The following is a 22,863-nucleotide window of genomic DNA, read 5'->3' as shown; positions in this document are numbered from 1 at the left end:
AGGTGAAATGAGGTTGGAAGGAATGTGAAGGCAAGCTTTATTTCCAGGGGGCTGCCTATTAGGTGATGAATTCTTTGGCCTGGCAACCCATGAAATAAAAACACAAAATGGTCCTCAGTCTTCTGCAGACACTCTTCAAACTTCTACAGAGACAGTGGCAGATTGAATGTGTGAATGAATGAATGTGTTTGTTAAACAGTATGTGCAAGCATTGGCAGAACAGAAGAGGGGTGGAAAATGTGGCAGAGGGTCCTTAGAATTAGGCAGTTTTTAGACCGTCTATAAACCTTAACTTGGAAGCTGGCACTCTAAATGTGAGATCCTTGTCCTATATATGACCAGTGAATGGCTATGCTGCTCAAGGAGCTGAATCATATCCATCTTTACATTCTTGTGTAACTGAAGCCAGAAGGAAAAAAAAAAGTTAAAACTAATTGGAAGGCTGGTTCATAAGGGCTCCTTGGAAAGGCAAAAAGAAAGAGCTGGAGGAGTTGATCTTATACTCAAAGACAATAAGAACTATTTTGTGAAATTTAGCTATTTGGTATTATAGTGCTTATGAAAAGTATTTGCAAAAAGATAACCATGAAAATAATTGCAATTTATGTACCAACAAAAGTTGCAGAGGACTAAGAGGTAAAGACATTTTACACAGGACTTACTGATACCCCAACAAAATAAACATACACTATGATATCTGATGACATCAGTGTCAAATTGGAATAGCTGAGGAATACAGTGGAAAGCCTGGGTCAGGAAGAAGGAATATGAGAAGCCAATAACTGCACAGAAAATTCATGAACTTATATCATGAATAATTTCTTTGAGAAAAGAATTGGTAAGCACTAGATATAGTGAGCATTAAATACGATCATGAAAAAGGAAAAGGATTACATTTTAGCAGATGGTAAAAGATTCATTATTGACGTAGGAAGCACAGGATCACAGAACTAGAAGTGGAAGGGACTTTAGAGGCTGTCTTACTCAATGCTCTCATTTTACAGATGAGGCCCACAATCACAGAGGAAGTGAGTGGTAAAAGGCAGGATTTGAATCCAAGTCTTTTGTCTCAACATCCAGCAATTTTTTTTTTTTTTTTGGTGAGGCAATCGGGGTTAAATGACCTGCCCAGGGTCACACAGCTAGTAAGTGTCAAGTGTTTGGTCTGAGACCAGATTTGAACTCAGGTCCTCCTGAATCCAGCGCCGGTGCTCTATCCACTGCGCCACCTAGCTGCCCCAATAATTTCTTTTTTTTTTAAGGTAATTGGGGTTAAGTGACTTGCCCAGAGTCACACAGCTAGTAAGTGTCAAGTGTTTGGTCTGAGGCCAGATTTGAACTCAGGTCCTCCTGACTTCAGGGCTGGTGCTCTATCCACTGCACCACCTAGCTGCCCCCACACCTGGAATCTTAAAAAATACGATTCTCCCACATCCCCCTTGTTAGCCAAACTGGGCAAACATTCTGATCCTGTGATTTTCATCTCTCTCAAGCAATTTAGTACTCAAAGGTCCCAAAGCATATATAAAGGGGGATTGGTCAATCAGAACCCATTTTGGCAGAGCGTGTGAAGTGGAGCAAAGCCACAACGTGGCTCAATGGATAGAGCACTGAGTCTACAATCAAGGAAGACCTGAGTTTATATCCAGCCCCAGACTTTACTATGGGTAAAGTAACTTCCCCAGGGTCACATAGCTAGTAAGTGCCTGAGACCAAAGTTAAACTCAGATCCTCCTGATTTCATGCTAAACTAAATAATAAAATGTTTCCATCCACTATAAGAAAGAACTATTTGGTTGTTATGTTAAAGTCAACAAAAATTGCAGTGATTTGCTGCTTCGGACTAGCATTCAAAGTCATTCAAAATTATTTGAATGATATAATAACAGTTTTAACCTTGTTCAATGATCCTTAGATCATTAACATCAAGTAAGGCATAAAGCAAGATATTTGCTACTCTCATAAATAATAACAGCTAGTATTCATAGAGTGCTTTAAGATTTTCAAAGTGATTTACAAATATCATCTCGTCTGATCTTCACAATAACCCTTGGAGATAGGTACTATTATTATCTCCATTTTACAGATGAGGAAACTGAGGCAGATGAAGGTTAAACAATCTGCACAGAATCACACAACTAATAAGTATTTGAGGCCAGATTTGAACTCTGATCTTCCTGGCTCCAGGACTAGTGCTAATGGAGGAAATCCAGTGCAGAGTCCAGGTTAAGAGAAATTTTTTTTTTTTTTGTGAGGCAATTGAGTGATTTGCCCAGAGTCACACAGGTAGTGAGTGTTATGTGTCTGAGGTCAGATTTAAAGTCAGGTCCTCCTGACTTCAAGGCCGGTGCTCTATCCATTGCACCACCTACCTTCCCCTAGAGAAATCTTTTACAAATGGTTTACTTCCCCAAATGCTCCTGTTCATAGATGACATACTAATCACATAAAGCCCAGGAACATTGCAGAGCCTCCTGGAAGAGAATTGTAAACAAAAGCATAGGAGAAGATTGACCCCCCTGTCAGGGTCAGAAGGCTGAGTAGGAGATGATTGAAAGACCTTTCACTGTCAAGGGACACTAAGCGGCTGTGTGTTCCAGATGCTGTCCTGGGCTGCTGCTGTGGGGCAGAAGGAGGTAGCATACCTGGTGAGTGCAGTAGCAGAGACATGGGGAAACTGCTGGCTATAGGCACTTGCAGGAGAGCACAGTCCCTGGTTTTGGTTCCAGGGCAGAGAGGACAGTTGGAGTTTGCAGCCACCAGAGGGACCACAGGGAGCATTTGCAGGACAGCATGGCTGGAGAAGGCTTGGCCATGATGTAGGGGTGGAGAGGAGTGCCCAAGGTTAGGCCCCAGGGCAGGGTTCAGAAAATAACTGTACTTCCTTGCAACATGACTAATGTGAAAATATGTTTAATAGAAACGTATATGTAGAGCCTATATCAGATTGCACACTGTCTTAGGGAGGAAGGTGGGAAGGGAGGGGGAGAAAATTTAAAACTCAAAAGCGTATGGAGGTGAATGTTGAAAATTAATAAATTGATTAATTAAAAAAATTAAAAAATGACAGTAGGGGAAAAAAGGATGCTTTGGTCACATCATATATGCAGTGGTAACCATTAACAGTATACACGAAACTAAAATAGAAAACAATGAAAAAAAATCATTTTCCAAAAAACAAAAGGAAGAAAGAAAATAACAGTAAGAAGGACCTGAGGTTTGGGCCATCATTCTCTACACCTCCAGACTAGAATTTGATTATAATAATAGCTGCTAAAAACAAAATGAAAATGACTAAGCAAAGGAGAAAGAACCCAACTATAGGTAGCTACTATGGAGACAGAGAAGCTCTGGGTTCATATTCAGAGGAAAATAGCTAAAAAAGCCACTCCTTTTCCAGTGAGAAACATCAAATCTTCACAAGCCCAAAAAGAGTTGTTGAAAGAACTTTAAAAGGCCTATAAAAATCAAATAAGAGAGACTGAGGAAAAATATTAAGAGCAATCCAAGAAAATCAAGAAAATTATGAAAAGAAAGTCAACCAACTGGAAATGGAAAATTGAAAACTCAAGGAAAAAATAATTCCTTGAAAACTAGAACTGGGTAAGGGGAAGCAAATGACATTATGAGACACCAAGAAATAATAAAACCAAATCAAAAGAAAAAAAAATAGAAGAGAATATGAAACATCTCATCAGAAAAACAACTGATCTGGAGAACATGTTGAGGAGAGACAATATAAGAATAGTTGAACTACCTGAAAGTTATGATTAAAAAAAAGAATCTTGATACAATATTATAAGAAATTATCAAGGAAAATTGCCCTGAAGTACTAGAACAGAAGGTAAAGCTAAAATAGAAAAAAAAATATCCACAGATCAGCACCTGAAAGAGATCTCAGGAAGAAAATTTAACAGGAATATTATAGTCAAGTTTCAAAGCGCCCATGTTAAGGAGAAAATATTACAAGTAACAAGAAAAAAAGCAATTTAAATATCATGGAGCTACAATAAGGATTACACAAGATCTAGCAGCTACTACGTTGAAGGAGTGTAGGTCTTGGAACATAGTATTTCATAGAGCAAAAGAGCTGGGGTTATGTCCAAGTGTAACTTACCCAGCAAGTTAAGTAGAATCATGATGAAAAAAAAGTGGACATTTAACAAACTAAAAGACTTTCAGGTATTTATGACAAAAACAGCAGAACTTAATGGAAAATTTGACATATAAGATCCAGAAGAAATACAAGGTAAACATTAGAGACTAATTATAAGGGACTCAATAAGGTCAAATTGTTTACTTTTTGTATGTCAAAATGTTATCAGTACTCTTATGACTGTCATCATTGTCTGGGTAGTTTGAAAGAAAGGCCTGGGCTAAGTTGTGTATGATGGAGTGATTCTAAAAAAATAAAACTGCATAGGGAGAGATAAAAGGAGTAATTATCTCATACAAATAAGGCATGAAAGGAAGAATTGATACAGAAGAAGCAAGTGGTGGGGAGGGTAGGTATTGCTAGAAACTTACTCTCATGGGAAATCTAGAGGGGTATAAAAGTCTTCTAAATTACTATTATAGAGGAGGGTAGATTAAGGAATCAGAGAGCAAAGTTGCAGGTAGAAGTGAATTAGACAGGTGAAGAGGGATAGGGTAAATAGGATGAGAAGGACAGTGAGGAAAAACAGGATGGAGGGAAATACAGAGCAAGTAATTATAACTTAGAACGTGAATGGGATGAATTTACCCATAAAATAGAAATGGATAGTAGAACTATCTGGTACTGGCTAAGAAATGGACAGGTGGATTAGTGGAACAGAATAGATATATACGATACATAGTAGTAAAGGACTATAGTAACTTTGTGTTTGACAATTTAAAGATTTAAGTTTTTGGGATAACAATTCATTTTTTGGTAAAAATTGTTGGGAAAACTGGAAAGCAGTCTGGCAGGAATTGGGCATAGATCAATATACTGAACCATGTACCAAGATAAGGTCAAAATGGATTTGTGACCTAAATATAAAGGGGGGACATATTACAAGAAAATTCGAAGAACATGGAATATATTACCTATCAGACTCATGGATAAGATAATAACATGTGAAGCAATAAGAGATAGAGAGCATTGTTGAGGTGTAAAATGGATAATTTAGATTATTTTAAATTAAATTTAAATTTAAATTTAAAAGTTCTTGTATAAATAAAACCAATGTAGCCAAGATTAGAAGGAAAGCAGAAAATTGGGGGGAAACTTTCATAGACCATCTCTCAGATAGAGGTCTCATTTTTCAAATATATAGAGAACTTTGTCAAATTTGTAAGAATACAAGTCATATCGCAATTGATGAATGGTTAAATGATAAGAACAGGTAGTTTCTTGATGAAGAAATCAAGATTATATATAAATATGAGAAAATGGTCTAAATCATTATTGATTAGAGAAATGCAAATTAAAATAAGTTTGAGATATCATCTGACACCTATTAGATTGGCTAAAATTATAGATGCTCTTCAATTGGAGAATGGCTAAGTAAGTTGTGGGATATGATTATGATGGAATACTGTTGTGATTTAAGAAATGATGAGCTAATTGATTTAGAAAAACAAAGATAGACTTGGACCTATGAAGGAAGATGCTATCCACCTCCAGAGAAAGAACTGACAAATTGAAATATGCGTGATATGGTCTTACACATATATGTGTGTGTGTGTGTGTATACATGTGTACATTATGGATATGTATGTACATATAGACATATTTGTGTTTACTTGAAGCCTTCTCTAGGGCAGGGGAGGCGGGGAGGACAGGCGAAAAAAAATTAAAAAATGCATAGCAGAGAACAAAAGAAAACCTAGAAGGAAGCACAGAAAGGCTGGGTTGCTTTAAAAACAATGTGTAGGATTTATTACATAGGTTTTCATGAAATGGAAATTTATTGTTTTATATGGAACCCTGTCTTATGTTCTGCTCTGTACATGGAAATGTTCCTTTTTTTTGTATTTAAGTTTAAAATGAATAAAAATTTTTTAAAAAGAAAAAAAGATAATTTGATTAAGATAATTTGAGATTTGTGTCACTCAGTAATACATGTTAGACTTCAGTCTGACATCTAGTCAAAAGTTATTATCCTGGGGCATATGGCTGTCAATCAGTGTTCCTTCTCCACTGATTTTTCACTGGTTTCCCATACAGAAGACTCATTTAATCTTTGGTTGGTCCCCTACCCGCTTGGCCATGCCTCTTTCTTTCTTTCTTTCTTTCTTTCTTTCTTTCTTTCTTTCTTTCTTAATAATATTTTATTTTTTCCCCAATTACATGTAAAAACAGTTTTTAGCATTCAGTTTTTTAAAAAGTTTTGACTTCCCAATTCTAATCTTCCCTTCCTCCCCTCTCCCCTTCCTGCCCTTTTCTTTTTCTTTCCTTTCTAATATTTCATTGATCTACAGTTGCTAAAGGTAATGATCCACACATGCAATTTAATTAGATTAGTAAATGCATAGGTAAATTAAAAAACATGAATTGTTCATAAAAAGTCCTGCTCCTTAAGTAGACATTTTATTTGCCTTAAAAAGCCACAAAAAGAACATTTTGTGTTAAACACAGAGAAAATCTGTTCGAAGAAATATAGTTATGAGAGAACCTGAGAGAAAAAGCAAGCCCTCTCATAAGGGCACTAGAAGAGAGCTCCAGAGTTCTGAAAGCACTGGATGGAAAACATACGTCTTGTGTGGGAAGACTTGATGAACTGCTGCAAAGAAAAGTGAGTAGCACCTAGAGAACAATTTGTACAGTAACAGCAATTTTGTAAAGGTAATCAACTCTGAAAGACTTAATAACTTTGATCAACACAATGACCAACCACCATTCCAAAAGTACTCATGCTGAAACATGCTTGCTACCTCCAGAAAGAGAATCAATGGACTCAAAGTACAAATTGAAGCATACTTTCTTTTTCCTTCTTTTTTTTTTTTTTTTGCAATGCGGCTAATGTGGAAATTGATTTCGCATACGTATACATATTTATAATGGTTTTTATTTTTCCTGACTTCTCAATGGGTGGGAGAGGGGAAGGGATGAGGGAGAGAATTTAGAACTGAAAATAAATAAAATTGAATTAAAGCTAAAAAAAATAATAAGCAAAAACATACCCCTCAATAAAACAAAATATGGTGTCCAGAATGGAACACAGTAATCCAAATGTTGTCTGACCAGGGCAGAGTACAGTAACACTATCAGCTCTCTAATCCAGGACATTTAATGCAGCTTAGTCACAGAAGTTTTTTGTTCTTTGTTTGTTTGCTATGACAGAATGTGATACATACTGTGCTCACAGCCTACTAAAATCTTCAGGATTGGTTTTTGTTGTTTTTCTTCAGTTATGTCTCTATCAGCTTATACTTCTAAAGTTGTTTGTCTATTTGTTTTGGGAGGAGACTCTACCATAAGACTTTATTTTATCTCTATTAACTTCCATCTTCCTAGATCTGGCCAGTGTTCTAGCCAATCAAGTTGTTGTTGTTTAGTTGTTTTTCAGTGTATCCAATTCTTGTGACCCCAATTCTTGAGGTTTTCTTGGCACAGATACTGGAGAGGTTTGCCATTTCCTTCTCCAGTTCATTTGACAGATGAGGAAACTGAGGCAAACTAAGTGACTTGCCCAGGGTCACACAATTAGTAGATACCTGGGGCCAGACTGAACTCATGAAGAAGAGTCTTCCTGACTTCAGGACCAGTGCTCTATCCACTGCACCACTTAGTTGCCCTAGATACTTATAGCACATCTAATTTGAGATGTCCAAAAGACAGGTGGTAACACAAGACTGGAGCTCAGGAGAGACTAGGGCTGGATATGGATCTGGGGGTCATCTGTATAAAAGTGACAATTGAACTCATGGGAGCTGATGACATCACCATACAAGACAATGCGGAGGAAAAAAAGAAGAAAGCCCAGTATAGTCTTGATTATGATAATGGCTAGCATTATTTAGTACTTTTAAGATTTGAAAAATGCTTACAAATACTATTTTATTTTATCCTCACAACTTTGGGAGGTAGGTGCTATTATTATCTCCATTTTACAGGTGAAGAAACTGAGGTAGAAATGGTAAACCACTCCAATATCTCTGCTAATAAAACTCCAAATTGGGTCATGAAGAGTTGGACACGACTGAACAACAACAAAAATTATTAGTGATTTGAATCATTTTAACATATAGTTGTTGATAGCTTAGATTTCTTCCTTTAAGATCTATTCCTATATTCTTTGAATTCTAAATTCTTTCCCTCTTTCTAGTCCCTTCTCCACCCACCGAGAAGGCAACATTTAAAGTTATGCAAAACATTTCCACATTAGGCACGTTGAAAAACAAAACAAAACAAGAAAAATAAAATTTAAAAAGTATACTTCAGTCTATACCCAGAGTTCATCAGTTCTCTCTCTGAATGTGGACAGCACTTTTCATCATTAATCCTTTGGAATTGTTGTGGATCATTGTGTTGATCAGAGTCACTAAGTCTTTCACAGTTGATTATCGTTGCCATATTGCTGTTACTGTGCGCGATGTTCTGCTTCTCTTCACTTCATTTTGCATCAGTTCAAGTCTTCCCAGGCTTTTCTGAAACCATCCCTTTTGTCATTTCCTAAAGCATAATAGTATTCTATCCCAATCATATACCACAAATAGTTCAGCCATTCTCCAATTGATGGGCATCCCTGTAATTTTCAATTCTTTGCCACCACAAAAACAAAACAAAACAAAACTGCTATACGTATTTTTGTACATATGGATCCTTTTCTTTTTTCTTTCATCTTTTTGGAATACAGGCCTAGTAGTGGTATTGCTGAGTCAAGGGAGACACACAATCTTATTTATTTATTTATTTTTTGGCGAGGCAATTAGGGTTAAGTGACTTGCCCAGAGTTACACAGCTAGTAAGCGTCAAGTGTCTGGTCTGAGACCAGATTTGAACTCAGGTCCTTCTGACTCCAGGGCCGGTGCTCTAGCCACTGCGCCACCTAGCTGCCTCGAGACACACAATTTTATAACCCTTTGGGTATGGTTCCAAATTGTTTTACAGAATGGTTGGACCAGCACTGTTGGTAAAGACATGAACTGGTCCAACCATTCTGTAGACCAATTTAGAAACATTATTTTATCTTTAAGAGCCCAATGAAATATTGTGGGGAAAGAATATCTGCACATGTACATACCAGCACATGTATAAAGAGCCTCTGACAGCATTTCCTCATGTGGAATGGTTGTGATAATACATAATGGAAGTGCCTTGGGGAGATCTGAGCACGCATAGAGCTTCTGCAACTTTTCAGTCTGCTATGTGGTTGAAAAAAACCTTTTCTGATGGTCTGTATAACTTGGGGTTCAAAAGGCCTTAGCCTTAGCCATTGTCTTTGGCTGCTTGATCTTGCTTCATCTCTTTGGCTTTCACTGATGGAGAGGCCTTGGGGTCCCCTCATTGAGGCCTACATATTTCCTGTGAATATAGGCCTGGGTTCTCTGCCTGCCTTGCTGTTTGTTCTTTCATTTTAGGTAAAGGGATGGGAAACTGTTACCTTGTGAGTTTTAAAAGGTTCGGGAGAGAAATAATATACCAATGTGCCACTGTCTGGGTGGGTTTTGCAGCTAGCTCAACGCATCAATGTCCTGAGGAGTCAGAAGTGACTATCAGCAGTGATGTTTAGGACCCAGTCTGGTATTAGCTGAGACAAGGATTTATCTGGCGGTGATGCCACATTGGGATGTGAACTTGGAGGGCTCAATGCTATGTAGGAACTGCAAGAAGAAGGAACCTACTCTTCCCAGATACAAGGTGGAATAGAGAAGAGTTTGTATCTGAGAACCTGAGGGAAATATTTGTACATTTGTCCTTGGCATATCTTTGAAGTAAATGTCCTTTTGTAATTGCTAATTGATGTTAAGTGGTTAAATTGAATTGAGGCCTACCCAGTTAATGGCACTTAATAATGGGAGAACTGGTCAGGTTTGAACAAATGACATTAGAGAAAGAGAATCTGCCCCTGTTCCCCTCCCCCAGCATACCCCTAGAGCCCTGAGGTTCTAGCAACAGGTGTTGCTGGCCTGGATCTGGGATATAGAGCCAGAGACTACTTAACATAGTAATTTGTGTTGGCAGTTGGCAGTCATTTGAAAAATGTTTTGCTGTGAAAGGCTTCTCCCTTTTGAGCTAAGAGAGTGTGTGTCTTTTTTCTTTTAGCTATGAGGTTCTCTGAGGAATTGGAGGAGAACATGGGGAGAAAGGTGAGAAGAAATTTCTCATCAGGACCGTCTTAATAGTTGTTACAAAAGTTATAAGCAGATTTCTATGAGTTTGTGAGGCTCTGGTAAGAATAGTGTATTCTAGAAAGACTGTTTTTCTGTGATGATTAAAGAGATGACAAAGGAAAGGGACTGACCTATCTCATTTCCTGGGAGACTGAATTTAATTCTTATCTTGAGAAATATGAAAAAGATTCATAAGAGACATTAATCAGTATCTGGAGTGAACTGAATGGTGAAATTTTGTTTCTGGAAGTGAAATAATATCCTTTTATGGTAAAAATTGAGGCAATTCTGGCTATGATTTTTCTTATAAGCAAAATATTGTAAGTATCTCTGATTTTGTTTTATTATTTTTATTTGTTAATGAATTGTAAATGAGTAACTATTATTGGAAAATGAATTTTCTACAGTTTATTTAGTAGATAATACTTCATGAATTGGCATGGAGTCCAAGACAGCTAATTAATTAGTGAGAAAGAGGTCACAATTGTATTAATTAGAAAGGAAATATTCAAACATACCCTAGAACACTCTCGATCTTGGGATGATAAAATTAAATATTAGAACACATCAAGTAGAAGGCTGAGGTACAAGTGAGTGTGGGTGACGCCATCTTCCTTGCTGCATCCCTGTCACTGGGGAGCGATGATGCCTGATGGTGCTGGTCTTAACCCACAATGGCAGATTACAGCATATAAATTCCTGCTGAGACATCATTCTGGCTCCTTAACTCTGCCCTTCCCTACTGTGTGCCAAAGTTAACGTGTTTGTTCCTTCACATCTTTTTTGCTTGTCTGGGCTTCAGCCTGTCTTATCCACAAACCCCATCAAAGGTCAAGGGAACTCTGGGAAGTTTACCCTTAGGTCAGGTCTGAAATGATCTCAGAGTTTAGAGAATGCTGGACAAGGGGTTGCCCTTCAGCAAGGAGCCCTGCCCTTTTCACTCCTTGCTCTGTGTCCAAGCCTTTGGGCAGAGCTTTAAAAAGTTGGTTACAAGTGGATAACATCAAGATATATATGATTCTATTGAAAAACATTAAACAGCTTCTCCATCTCAAGGAATCTTCCTCCAATGATACTGAATATTATTTGAACTTAGTAAGTTTACAATTCTTAATGAACACCAAGGAAAGACAGAGACTTTGAGGATGAATCCAGATGTCCACTGGATGAATACTTTGGTTTCCTTCAGGCAAGACATTGAGCATGCACTCTCAAGGGAAAAGCTGTGGGTGTGCATGCCAAGAGACTCAGTGAAAACACTGAAATCAAAGCTCATTGGGAAGAACATATTTAAAGTAATTGATGCTTAAGCCATGCCAGTCTTAACATAGACTTTCAGAATTGTAAAATGGACCAGAACAGATTTGGAAAGCATCCTAACAAAAATCTGTACAATATTAATGAAACACATTCATCAACTGAAGGCAACTATGAAAAAATGAAAACTTTTTCATCAAAAAGGAAGAAGAGAATTGATAAACATTCTCAGAGCACATGATAAACATGTCAGAAACTTATAGAAATACTTTTGGAATGAACAGTTATCATTTCACCAAGCAATAGTAAAGGCTGCCAATAGATTTACTGAGAGTTGGAGCCTCTGGTATGCTAATCCATCAATTAGTTAATTATTCAATCATCAAAGATCCAAACAGTGGATGAAAAGGCCCTTCATGGGTGACATCCACATGAACTCAATCACCAATATCAAATAAGTTGTTGAGTCACATGCATTTATTTATAGAAACAGAAGAGTTTATGACGTCAATTCCGGATCACGTCATTGCCAATGCCAACAGAAATCACATATGGCTTGTCCTTAATAATCTTGGGCTTATTGGTCAATTCAGTTAATGCAAGGAAATGGTGGAAACTATGTAACACCTCACTGAAAGCTGTGAAAATTTAGCAGCCACAAAATACCCTGGTGGCCAGAATCATACATCAGAAACTTTTTATCTTTCATAAAATAATAGATGACAAATCTCCATATAAAAAATACAGACTTCAAAAGATCCTTGAGAATTCACCAAATAAATTGTAGTGGAACCAAATCATTATCACAGACAGAGACACTACCCCCAATTGCCTGAACAAAACATTGATTCAAAAACACTCATAAGGTCCAAACTAAATGGAAAAGTTTCCAGAATGTAGAAACCCAGCAGAAGAAATAAAAAAGAATGTGGGAACAGGATGAAGTACATATCATCCCAGTATCCTGTCTACTATTGAAATAATCCCAAAGATATTTTCAGTGAGCTTACAGAAGATGAGCGTTTATCTTAATTGTTTCATTCAATTACAGATGAACAGATATGTTATCTACTTATGCAACAGTCTACAGAACATTAAAAGTAAAAAATTAATAACAGAGTGGGGAAGCTAGGTGGGGCAGTGGATAAAGCACAGACTGGGTCCCAAGTCAGGAACACTCATCTTCATTAGTTCAAATGTGGCCACAGACACTAGTAGTGTGACCTGTTTGCCTCATTTTTCTTATCTGTAAACTGAGATGGAAAAAGAAATGGCAAACCACTCCAGTATCTTTGCCAAGAAAACCCCAAATGGGGTCATGAAGAGTCCAACACAGTTGAACAACAAATAGCAGGATAGTTCCTTGTCTCAGGACTACTAATATCTGAGCTCCACTGAAAAAGGTAAGAACAAGATAAATAATAATAATTATAGAATTTCACGTATTTGGCAGTTGGAGTGGGCTTTGTGGGGCTGCAATAGTAATAGCAGCCACAGCTGACTCATTTTCTTTCTTTGTAATCTAGACAGAAGCAGGCTGTCATATTATTAATTAATTAAATGCTGAGCAAAGAAATATAATATAAAATTTGGCCACAAGTTGGCACTATCTTCAGACCACCAGCCAAGGGGCAGAGTCAGAGGACATTCAATGTGGGCCACTAGCTTCCCAAGAGGCTGTGGTATTATAATATTCCCCACTGCTAACTAAAGAGTGGGGCAGCTAGGTGGTGCAGTGGTTAGAGCACTGGCTTGGAATCAGAAAGACTCATCTTCCCGAGTTCAAATCCAGCCTCAGACACTTACTAGCTAGCTATATGACCCTGAGCAAGTCACTTAACCTCTATTTGCCTCAGTTTCCTCATTTGTAAAATGAGCTAGAGAAGGAAATGGCAAACCACTCTAGTATCTCTGCCAAGAAAACCCCAATGGGGTCATGAAGAATCAAACACGACTGAATGACAGCACACTTAAAGGTACTCAGCTTAAGGTACCCTTATACTACTATCCTTTCCATTGCCCTGAATTGGGCCAGGACTCATGATTGTGGTGGTTAGATTCAGTTTAGTCTGAAGAAAAGAAATGGAATGCTACTCTGAAATATGGGATATAGGAAAATCTCAATATGGCTGTCTTTGTGGCTCTACCTCCACCCAGCATTTGGGAAATCTGCTTTCCATCAACCATTTTATTCATAAGACTAAGACAAAATGACTTAAATGGATGACTTTTTTTTTAATGTCCTTGTGATTTATTAACATGTGGTAAAGTGATGATAAAAGAGCACAACAAACCTGTAAAGAAACTTCTCTACCCAATTGTCTTTTTCTTCAAACCTCTTTCCAACAAGCAGATGGGAGAAAGAATAAGAGCGTATTGTTTGGAAACTGGCTCTGAAGATGTCCCAGAAAAATAAGGAGGAAACCCCAGTGATAGGGATTGGGCTCTTGGCTCAGTCTCCCTGGAGGCTGAGGTTTCATGGCAACTACTGGGTTGATCTTTCCTGGACCCTAGTCTATTTCACTACTACAATACCCAATCGTGCCCTGTTGACCCCATGTTGTTCCCAGGTCATTCATAGCCTTGATGCAGGCTTTGCTTCATATCTGCATGTTTCTCTGCAGGTCTAAGGATCTTTCCCCACTCATCCTTCAGGATGCTCAGTTCAGACTGCAGTGACAGTGGCTCCTTCAGACATGGGGAACAGAAAATGGCTAGCAGTGGGAAGTTAGGGGACCTCTTACTTTGCCAGTAGTGTGGAAAGAGTGACCTGGAATGGCAGATGAGAATTTTTTTCAGGGATGGTGATGATGATCATGATAATAATAGTAATAGCTAGTATTTATATAGTGATTTAAGGTTTGCAAAGCACTTCACAAATATTAACTCATCTTCACAACTCTGGGAGATAAGTGCTATTATTATCACCCCTTTTTTAAAGATGAGGAAACTGAGGCAAATAGAGGTTAAGTGACTTGCCTAGGGTCACACAGCTAGTAAGTGTCTAAGGTTGGATTTGAACTTAGGTCTTCCTGACTCTGGATCCTGCAAAGAGAAGTAAATTGATGATTAGAGGAAACATAATTCCTATCTACCCCAAGCTTTCTCATTGATCCATTTCTCCTTCTGGAAGGCATTAGGAACTTCTGTTACTCTTACATTTTTTCATTTAAATCTCATAATGATCCTGTAAGGTTGGTATTTCAAATATTATTACCCTCATTTTTAACACATGAGGATACTGAGGCTCAAAGAGATTAAGTGACAAATAGCTAATAAGTTTCAGAGGGTGCAATTTGAACCCATTTCTTCTGGGCTGAAAGTCCAGTGCTCTAACCACTAGACAATCTACCTCTCAGCTATTCAAACTTGAATGCCAGGCTAAAAAGTTTGAACTTTATCTGGTAGGTATTAGGAAGCCTTTGAGAGATTTGATCAGACATTTAACATGATCTGTGATCAGTACATTAGAAAAAAAATTAAGCTGTCAATGGAATGGATGGGCAGAAAAATGGAGAGGAAGAGTGGAAAGACTCAACAATCATCTATTAATAAGTTCCTAAGTCCTTAGGCTGTGCCCTGCACTCTGCTAGATTAGTGATACAAAAATAAAAATGAAACAATTCCTTCCCCCAGGGAGTTTACATTCTATCAAGTAAGGCAATGTGGACACAAATAAGTAAATACAAAATATACGTAAAGTAAATACAAAGCCATATTGTGTGGGGGGAAGAGGGCTCTGCTGACTGTAGGAGATGATGTCTGAGCTGAGCCCAGAAGAAAGCCAGGGATTCAAAGATGCTCAGGTGAGGAGGGAATGCATTTCAAACAAAGGGGTATAGTGCATGCAAAGGTATGCATGGAGACCAGAGATAAAATGTTACGTTACATTAGAAGGCCCTGGCATGACAATGGACTATAAGAGGGGCTGGATGCAAAAAAGATATGGAGATAGAAATAACTGGGTTTAACAACTAAATGTGGGGATGAAAGAGTGGGAAGAATGAAAGCTGACAGCAATTCAATACCATGGGTGATTGGTACTGGCAGTGACAGAACACTGATAAAAATCACAAGTCAGAAGGGAGGAATTAGGAAGAAGGCTAAAACAGAATGAATCTGGTTTGGGATATGTTGAGTTTTTGAAGTGTCATTTGAAACCTCCTTCAGAGAAGAGAGATCCATGTGGGCAGGAGATGCTCACTTCCATTACCAGAGGAAAAACTAGATTAAGACCTCAGTCAACAATCAGTCATGTAACCAGGCACTGTGCTAAGCCCTGAGGATACCAAAAAAGGCAAAAGACAGTTCCTGCTCATGAGGAGCTCACAGTCTAGTGGGGAAAACAACACACAAACAAGGATGTATAAATAAATCATACACAGGATAAACTGAAGGTAATCAACAGAGAGAAGGCACTAGAATTAAGAAGGACCAGGAAATGCTTCTTGTAGAAGGCGGGATTTTTAGCTGTGACTTGAAGAAAGTCAGGAAAACCAGGAGGTGCAGGTAAGGAAAGAGAGCATTTCAGGCATGGGTGCCAAGGAAGCGCCCCTGGATAATCCCAGAGCCAACAAAGGATCTGAGGGTTATCCAGGGGATTGGAGATAAGAGAGTCTGAGTCCCAAAATATTGGGGGCCTTGGGTAAGTTGCACTGTGTCTCAGGGCCTCCACCAAGATTGGTGTGTGTACACACACCCGTAGAATGGAAGATACTGCTACTGCCTCCATTCTTGTTGGGGTCTCAGAATACAACAACGATTTCCATTTATGTGGGCAGCTAGGTGGTGTAGTAGATAGAGCATGGGAACTGGAATCAGGAAGACCTGATTCCAAATCCAGCCTCAGACAGTGACCCTAGGCAAATCACTTCACTCTGTTTGCCTCAGTTTCCTCATCTGTAGAATGAGCTGGAGAAGGAAATGGCAAACCACTCCAGAACCTTTGCCAAGAAAACATCAAATGGGGTCATGAAGAGTCAGATACGACTGAAATGCCTGAACAACAACACATTCCGTTTATATAGTTCTTGAAACACTTTGCTCACAACAAACCCATGAGACAGGCTGAACAAATATTCTTATCTCCATTTTACAAATGAAGAAATTGGTTTCAGAAAGGTTAATAGACTTGCCGAAAGTAAGTAGGAAAACTGGGACTCAAACCCAGGTCTACTGTCACCAAGTGCTCACTCCACTACCAGATGCTGCTGCCCCATAGGAACCTTTGTCTAATCTGCAAGGACTTAGGGGTTAAAGATGAGGAAGCCCAGAACATTCCAGGCACATAGTTCATGTAGGTGCCATGAGAACTTTTCCTTAACCTTGCCCACTATCAAGAGTGACGACTGCACAGTAGTTAATTGGTCTTAAAGTCTCTTTGCTATCTTTGGCTGTCTGTGTAGCCTCGTAGCCTCAGCTGAGCAGGATCTACACAGGGGTTAATTGGTTTTAAAGTCTCTTTGTTATCTTCAGTTATTTGTGTAGTCTAGTAGCCAGTTGGATGATCAGTGGCCACGGAGAGGTTGCCCCCTTGGGCTCCCACTGACATCTTTCATCATGATTCAGTCTATGTTCCTGGCCCAGATCAGGGCCTGGATCCAAATCCGCAACTTCCTAGCCCGACAGTGCTTGGCTGAATTTCTGGGTGTCTTTGTACTCATAGTAGGTGGGTTGAATGGGGGTAATCAAGAGGAGAGGAGGGTGGGAAAGGAAATGATTTTTATTCTTACCTGTGACCCTATCTCCCCATCCTTTCTGTTCCTTTTCTCTTCTTTATTGTCTTTTTCTGCCCTTTGCCATCTCTCCAGTTTTCTCTGATTATCTCCTATACTGCACTGTTCATTGTTCATCTTCTACTCTATCCCTTCTTTCCTTCTCCTCTCTCACGTTCTTTCCTCTCCCTGTCCTCTCTCCCTTCATTGGCCCTTTCTCCTTTCCTCTTTCTTCCCATCCCTGTCTCTCCTCTTCCCACCCTGTTTCTCTTGAGGCTTTCCCTGATTTCTTCTTTCTCCCAATTTCTCTCCCAATCTTCCCTTCCTCTATTCCTATTCCTTCATCTCATCTCCCTTTTCTTTCCCTCCCCTCTCTTCACCAATTCTACCTTTTTTCCTTCCCTTACTAATCTCTCTAATATTCCCCTACCCTTCTTACCTCTCTTTTTCTCCTCTTCTTTCTTATCCTCTTTCCTCTCATTTTTTCCCTCCTCCTCACTTGTCTTCATCAGCTCATCCCAGAGGGGGGCAGTGGCTCAGGCTGTTACCAGTGAAGAAACCAAAGGCAACTTCTTCACCATGTTCCTGGAAGGCACCCTGGCTGTGGTGGTGGCCCTCTATGTGGAAGGCAATGTCTTGGGTGAGTAAGGAGACCCCAGATTGGAGGAATGACAGGAAGTGGATACTACCCAAGTCACTGACTCATGAATATTATCTATTGGACACTTCACATGGTATTGGCAAGCCCTTGGATCTCTCCAACCTTTTCCCCCAACGTTTCTACTCTGCCTACCTTCCCTAGTTCACTTTCCAAGTTTTCCTTGTTTTCTCTCTAGGTCTAACTTCCATCTCTCTCCTCAAACTGGACCCTACTGGCAAAGAAGAGACCCTCAGTGAGGGAGGGTGGGGCTTACTCTCTGTATATATTATCTTCCCAACCCATTCTAGACTGCTTTTCACTCCTCTATTTCTTCCTGCCACAACCTTTGTTCCCTTGGGGCCCACCTGAATCCTGCCTTCTCCTTGTCCATGTGCCTCATGGGTTGTCTACCTTGGGCCAAACTTCCCATCTACATACTGGTACAGCTGCTTTCTGCCTTCTCTGCTTCAGGAGTAACCTATGTCCTCTATTTATGGTATGGAATAGCCTTTTCAAAGATTCAGGATTCATAAGAGAGAAGCCCAGACTATGGGGAGGTACCTTAGGGATGGAGATGGGGATATTCAGTTCACATGTGGGAAACTCCCTCTGTACATTGATAGGGAGGACCTCAAGCTGAATGTCCATTGCCTCTACTTCCTGAACCAGATGCTCTGCAGAACTATAATGGTGGAAACCTGACAGTGACAGGCCCCAAAGAGACAGCCTCTATCTTTGCCACCTACCTAGCCCCTTATCTGTCCCTGGGAAATGGCTTCCTGGACCAGGGGGGAGTAGAAGTGGGAGACCACACCAAAATACCCAATGTTCTTCAACCCTCTCCTCCAGCATTCCCCCAGTCCCTACCCCCTTTCCTCTAGTACCCCCAATCCTTATCTTTCTTCCATTATTGTTTTCCTAGGTCCTGTGCTATCCTAACATAGAATATTCAGTTGATCTCTTTGCCTTGATACATCCCTCAGCAACCAAGGATAAAATCAAAGGGTGTGGGAAGTGAGAGTATGGGATGTATAAAGAAAGATAGGGAGCAGCTAGGTGACGCAGCGGATAGAGCACTGGCCCTGGAGTCAGAAGAACCTGAGTTCAAATGCAGGCCTCAGACACATAACACTTACTAGCCGTGTGACTCTGGGCAAGTCACTTAACCCCATTTGCCAAAAAAAAAAAAGAGAGAGAAAAGAAAAGAAAGATAAAGGTGTGGAGGGTGGGGTGTGGGGGAAGCCTGAAAAGTATGGATGTAAGGGTAGTTACAGGGGAGCCCTGGATCATCTAACAGGAAAACCTTTCTCCCAAGGTTCTAGGCACTGCTATGCTGATTGTGGGCATCTTTGCCATCACAGACACCAAGAATAAGGGGGTACCTGCGGAACTGAAGCCAGTGACAGTTAGGCTGCTGATTCTGGCCATTGGCCTCTCCATGCTTGTCAACTGTGGTTTACCACTTAACCCTCCTTGAGACTTCGGACCTCAGCTCTTCACCTATGTGGCTGGCTGGGGACCTGAGGTGTTCCCTACCCCCAGTATTTCCCTTTTTTACTATTAACTTAATGTACATAGTACTTTATACCTTACAAAGTGTTTTTCCATAGATAACTTTATATAATCCTCAAAACCCTGTGAAGTAGTGTATAGATTGTTTCCATTCCAGTTGGTGAAACCAAGCTGCAGAGGAGTTAAAAACAATTTGCTCAAGGTCTCACAGCTAGTAAGTGGGAGAAATGGGACTTGAACCTATGGCTTTTCCAGCCTTCTTTCTATTTTCCACACTGTCTCAAGTCTGTCATCTTACATATCTCTTCTTTCCTTCCCAATTAAACTCATTGAGAAAGTCATCACACTAGGTTCCTCTAGCTCCTCTCCTCTTTTTTTTTTTTTTGCCTTTTTGGTGAGGCAATCGGGGTTAAGTGACTTGCCCAGGGTCACACAGCTAATAAGTGTCATGTGTCTGAGGTCATATTTGAACTCAGGTCCTCCTGACTCCAAGGTGGGAGCTCTATCCACTGTACCACCTAGCTGCCCCCTCCTTTCCCTTTCTTGTTAACACTCTGCAATCTGGATTCTGACTTCATCATTTAACTGAACCTCTCTCTTCAAAGTTACCAATAATCTCTTTCTTTTCTTTTCTTTTGTCTTTTTTTTTTTTGTGGTAGGCAGTGGGGTTAAGTGACTTGCCCAAGGTTACACAGCTAGTCAGTATGAAGTGTCTGAGGCCACATTTGAACTCAGGTCCTCCTGGTGCTCTAGCCACTGCGCCACCTAGCTGCTCCTCCAATAATCTCTTAATCGCCATATCTAACAGCCTTTTATTAACCTTCATCTTTCTTGGCCTTTCTGCAGCATTGATAATGTCGATCACCTTCTCCCTCCTCTCTAGGTTTGTATGGCACTGCTCTCCTCTGGTTCTTCTCACACCTATCTAATCACCCCATTCTCAGCCTCTTTTGCTAGATCCTTCATCCATGCCATATCCATTAACCATGAGTCCTCAAAGCTTTGTCATAGGCTCTTTTTACTGTATACTATCTCTCTGGATGAGCACATCAGCTGCCATGGATTTATCATCTTCATGAAGATCTCTCTTCTGAGCTCCAGTCTTTTATCTCCAACTGACTTTTGGACATCTTGAACTCAATGTCCTAGAGGACACTCAAACTCAATATATCCAAAATACAGAACTCAGATTTTCCTCCAAATTCTTTCCTCTTCTAAACTTCTTTATTATTGTTCAAGGTACCACCATCTTCCTAGTTATTCAGTCTCACAACATTATTATCATTCTTTATTCCTCATTCCCATGTATTCCACAAATCTTGTTATTTTTGTTATTTCTTGTTACTTCATTTATGTCCCTTTCTCAGGCCCTCATCAGCAAGTATTTCTTCTTTTTCTTCTTCCTCCTCCTCCTCCTTTTCTGATGCCTCTCTCTACTACAAGGTGCCAAAATGATTTTTTAAAAGCATAAGTCTGATCATATCATCTTCCTACTCTATAAACTCTATCTATGGATATCTATTATCTCTAAGATTACATATGAAGACTTCTGGTGTTTAAAGTTCTTCATAACTTGGCTCTCCCCTTTATAAAACCTATAATCTAGCTACACCAATCTACTTGCTGTTCCTCACACATGACATTCCATCTCCTTTCTCTATATCTTTGCAATTGCTGTCCCTCATACCTGGAACACTTTCCTTCCTGTCTTCTGCATCTTGGCTTCCCTGAAGCTTAAACTCACATCCCACCTTCAGTAGGAGACCCTTCCTGGTTCCCCTAGCTGCTAGTACCTCCCTTTCTGAGATTACATCCATTCTTTCTCTCTCTACATATACACACACACACACACACACACACACACGCACATATATACACATGTATATATGTATATAAGGCAGTGTAACACACACATGTTATATATGTGTAACATATGTGTGTATATTGCACATGCCTTATATACATGTTATATGTACATGTATATATGTGTATATATACACATGTATCTCATATACCTAGTTAAACTATTTTCATTTTTATTTCCTCTATTATGTATATATGTATATATATATATATACATATATCTCATATACCTAGTTAAACTATTTTCATTTTTGTTTCCTCTATTAGCATGTGAACTCCTTGAGGACATTAGTATAAGAACTCCTTTTTGCTTTTCTTTGTATCCCTAGAGTTTAGCATAGTGCCTGGCACATGGTAAGGACTTACTGACTGACTTTCTTCCTGCATCTTCTGCTTCCCCTGGTACCTTCCCTATTCCATTTTCCTAGCTTCTCAATGTGTTCTTCTTCTGTCCCTCTATTCCTCTGCCTCTTCCCTGTTTTCTCCTCTCCACTGGGTCTCTGGTTCATTCAACCTCCCTGGTGCTCACTTTCTCCTTTACTTCCCACATCACTGAAAAGCAGGGATAGAATGGAAAGGTCCCAGTAATCAGAATCTGGACACCTGGATTCTAGGCCCCTCTCCACTGCCTACCACTTAACTAACAGTGTAATCTCAGGCAAGTCATTCTGCTGCTCTGAGTCTCAGTTACCTCAGTTGATCAAATGAGGCAATATATATGAAGGATTTGCAAACCTTAAAGAGCTGGAAAATTGTGAGTTATTATTAGCTCTCTGTAAAGTAGTAAAATAATACCTTTCTTGCCTCAAGGTAAAGAGCTGGGCCATTCTCAGAATTTGGATTCCATAATTTAGACTGTCTCTCCCATCTCCTAGACAAATGTGACCCAAATTACCTTTTCCTCACAATTTCTGTCTTTTTAGGGCCTCCCACTGGGCATAATTATGTACTTTCCTCCTCTTCTCTCTCCTGCTTGCAATAGCGCTGGATGAAAATAGCGGTAGATGAGTGATGGGAGAGTGGAAAATAGGTTCAAACTGCTGTAGGAAGACCCTGTTGAACAGCTGAATTGTTACATAGTTGTAATTCCACTGGAGACAGCATTCCTTTTTGCGCTGGGCAGAGTTTGTATGTGGGATGGGGAAGACTACCTGGAGGCTGTGGTCTTCTGTCTCGAATCTCTTAAGCCATCTACTAAGGTACACTCACCACACTTCTCAAAGAAGGCTTGGAGGAGTGTGCTGGGGGAAAGGGTGGGAGTGGGGGGAGTTTCCCGGGAGCGTCAGTTCTTAAAAATGACCGCCAGAGGACGACACGCAGATAGCTAGATGCCAGGACACCAGGGAGCCGAATGGGAAAACAAACGTGGGACACTGTATCCTTGACGCCTGAGAAAGCTTCGCTGGTCTTTGGCATCCCCTTTCCCACCCCTCTCCTCGCCCCCAGAAATATCCAAATTCCCTATTTCGTTCAACTCTGGCTAAATTCTGGTCACCCGAGTGTCATTTCTTACCACCAATGGGGCTCCTCCCCTTGACTCAGACACCTTCAAAGGTTAATTAGGGGTGGGGGAAT

At 39.8% G+C, this 22,863-nt stretch overlaps 1 protein-coding gene across 1 annotated transcript; it reads left to right on the top strand.

The window, feature by feature from the left end:
• Positions 1-17,118: 17,118 nt before the first annotated feature.
• Positions 17,119-19,477, top strand: LOC114049833 (aquaporin-10-like). Its single transcript, XM_027871256.1, is given in 5 exon segments — positions 17,119-17,223; positions 17,796-17,908; positions 18,266-18,406; positions 18,581-18,707; positions 19,229-19,477. Coding segments are annotated over 5 exon segments (735 nt in total).
• Positions 19,478-22,863: the final 3,386 nt, after the last annotated feature.

This window comes from Vombatus ursinus, unplaced genomic scaffold, assembly GCF_900497805.2.
Source record: "Vombatus ursinus unplaced genomic scaffold, bare-nosed wombat genome assembly UNPS02014798.1, whole genome shotgun sequence".
Lineage (NCBI taxonomy): Eukaryota > Metazoa > Chordata > Mammalia > Diprotodontia > Vombatidae > Vombatus > Vombatus ursinus.
The sequence above is the reverse complement of the archived record's forward strand: the minus strand, read 5'-3'. Positions and strand labels throughout refer to the sequence as shown.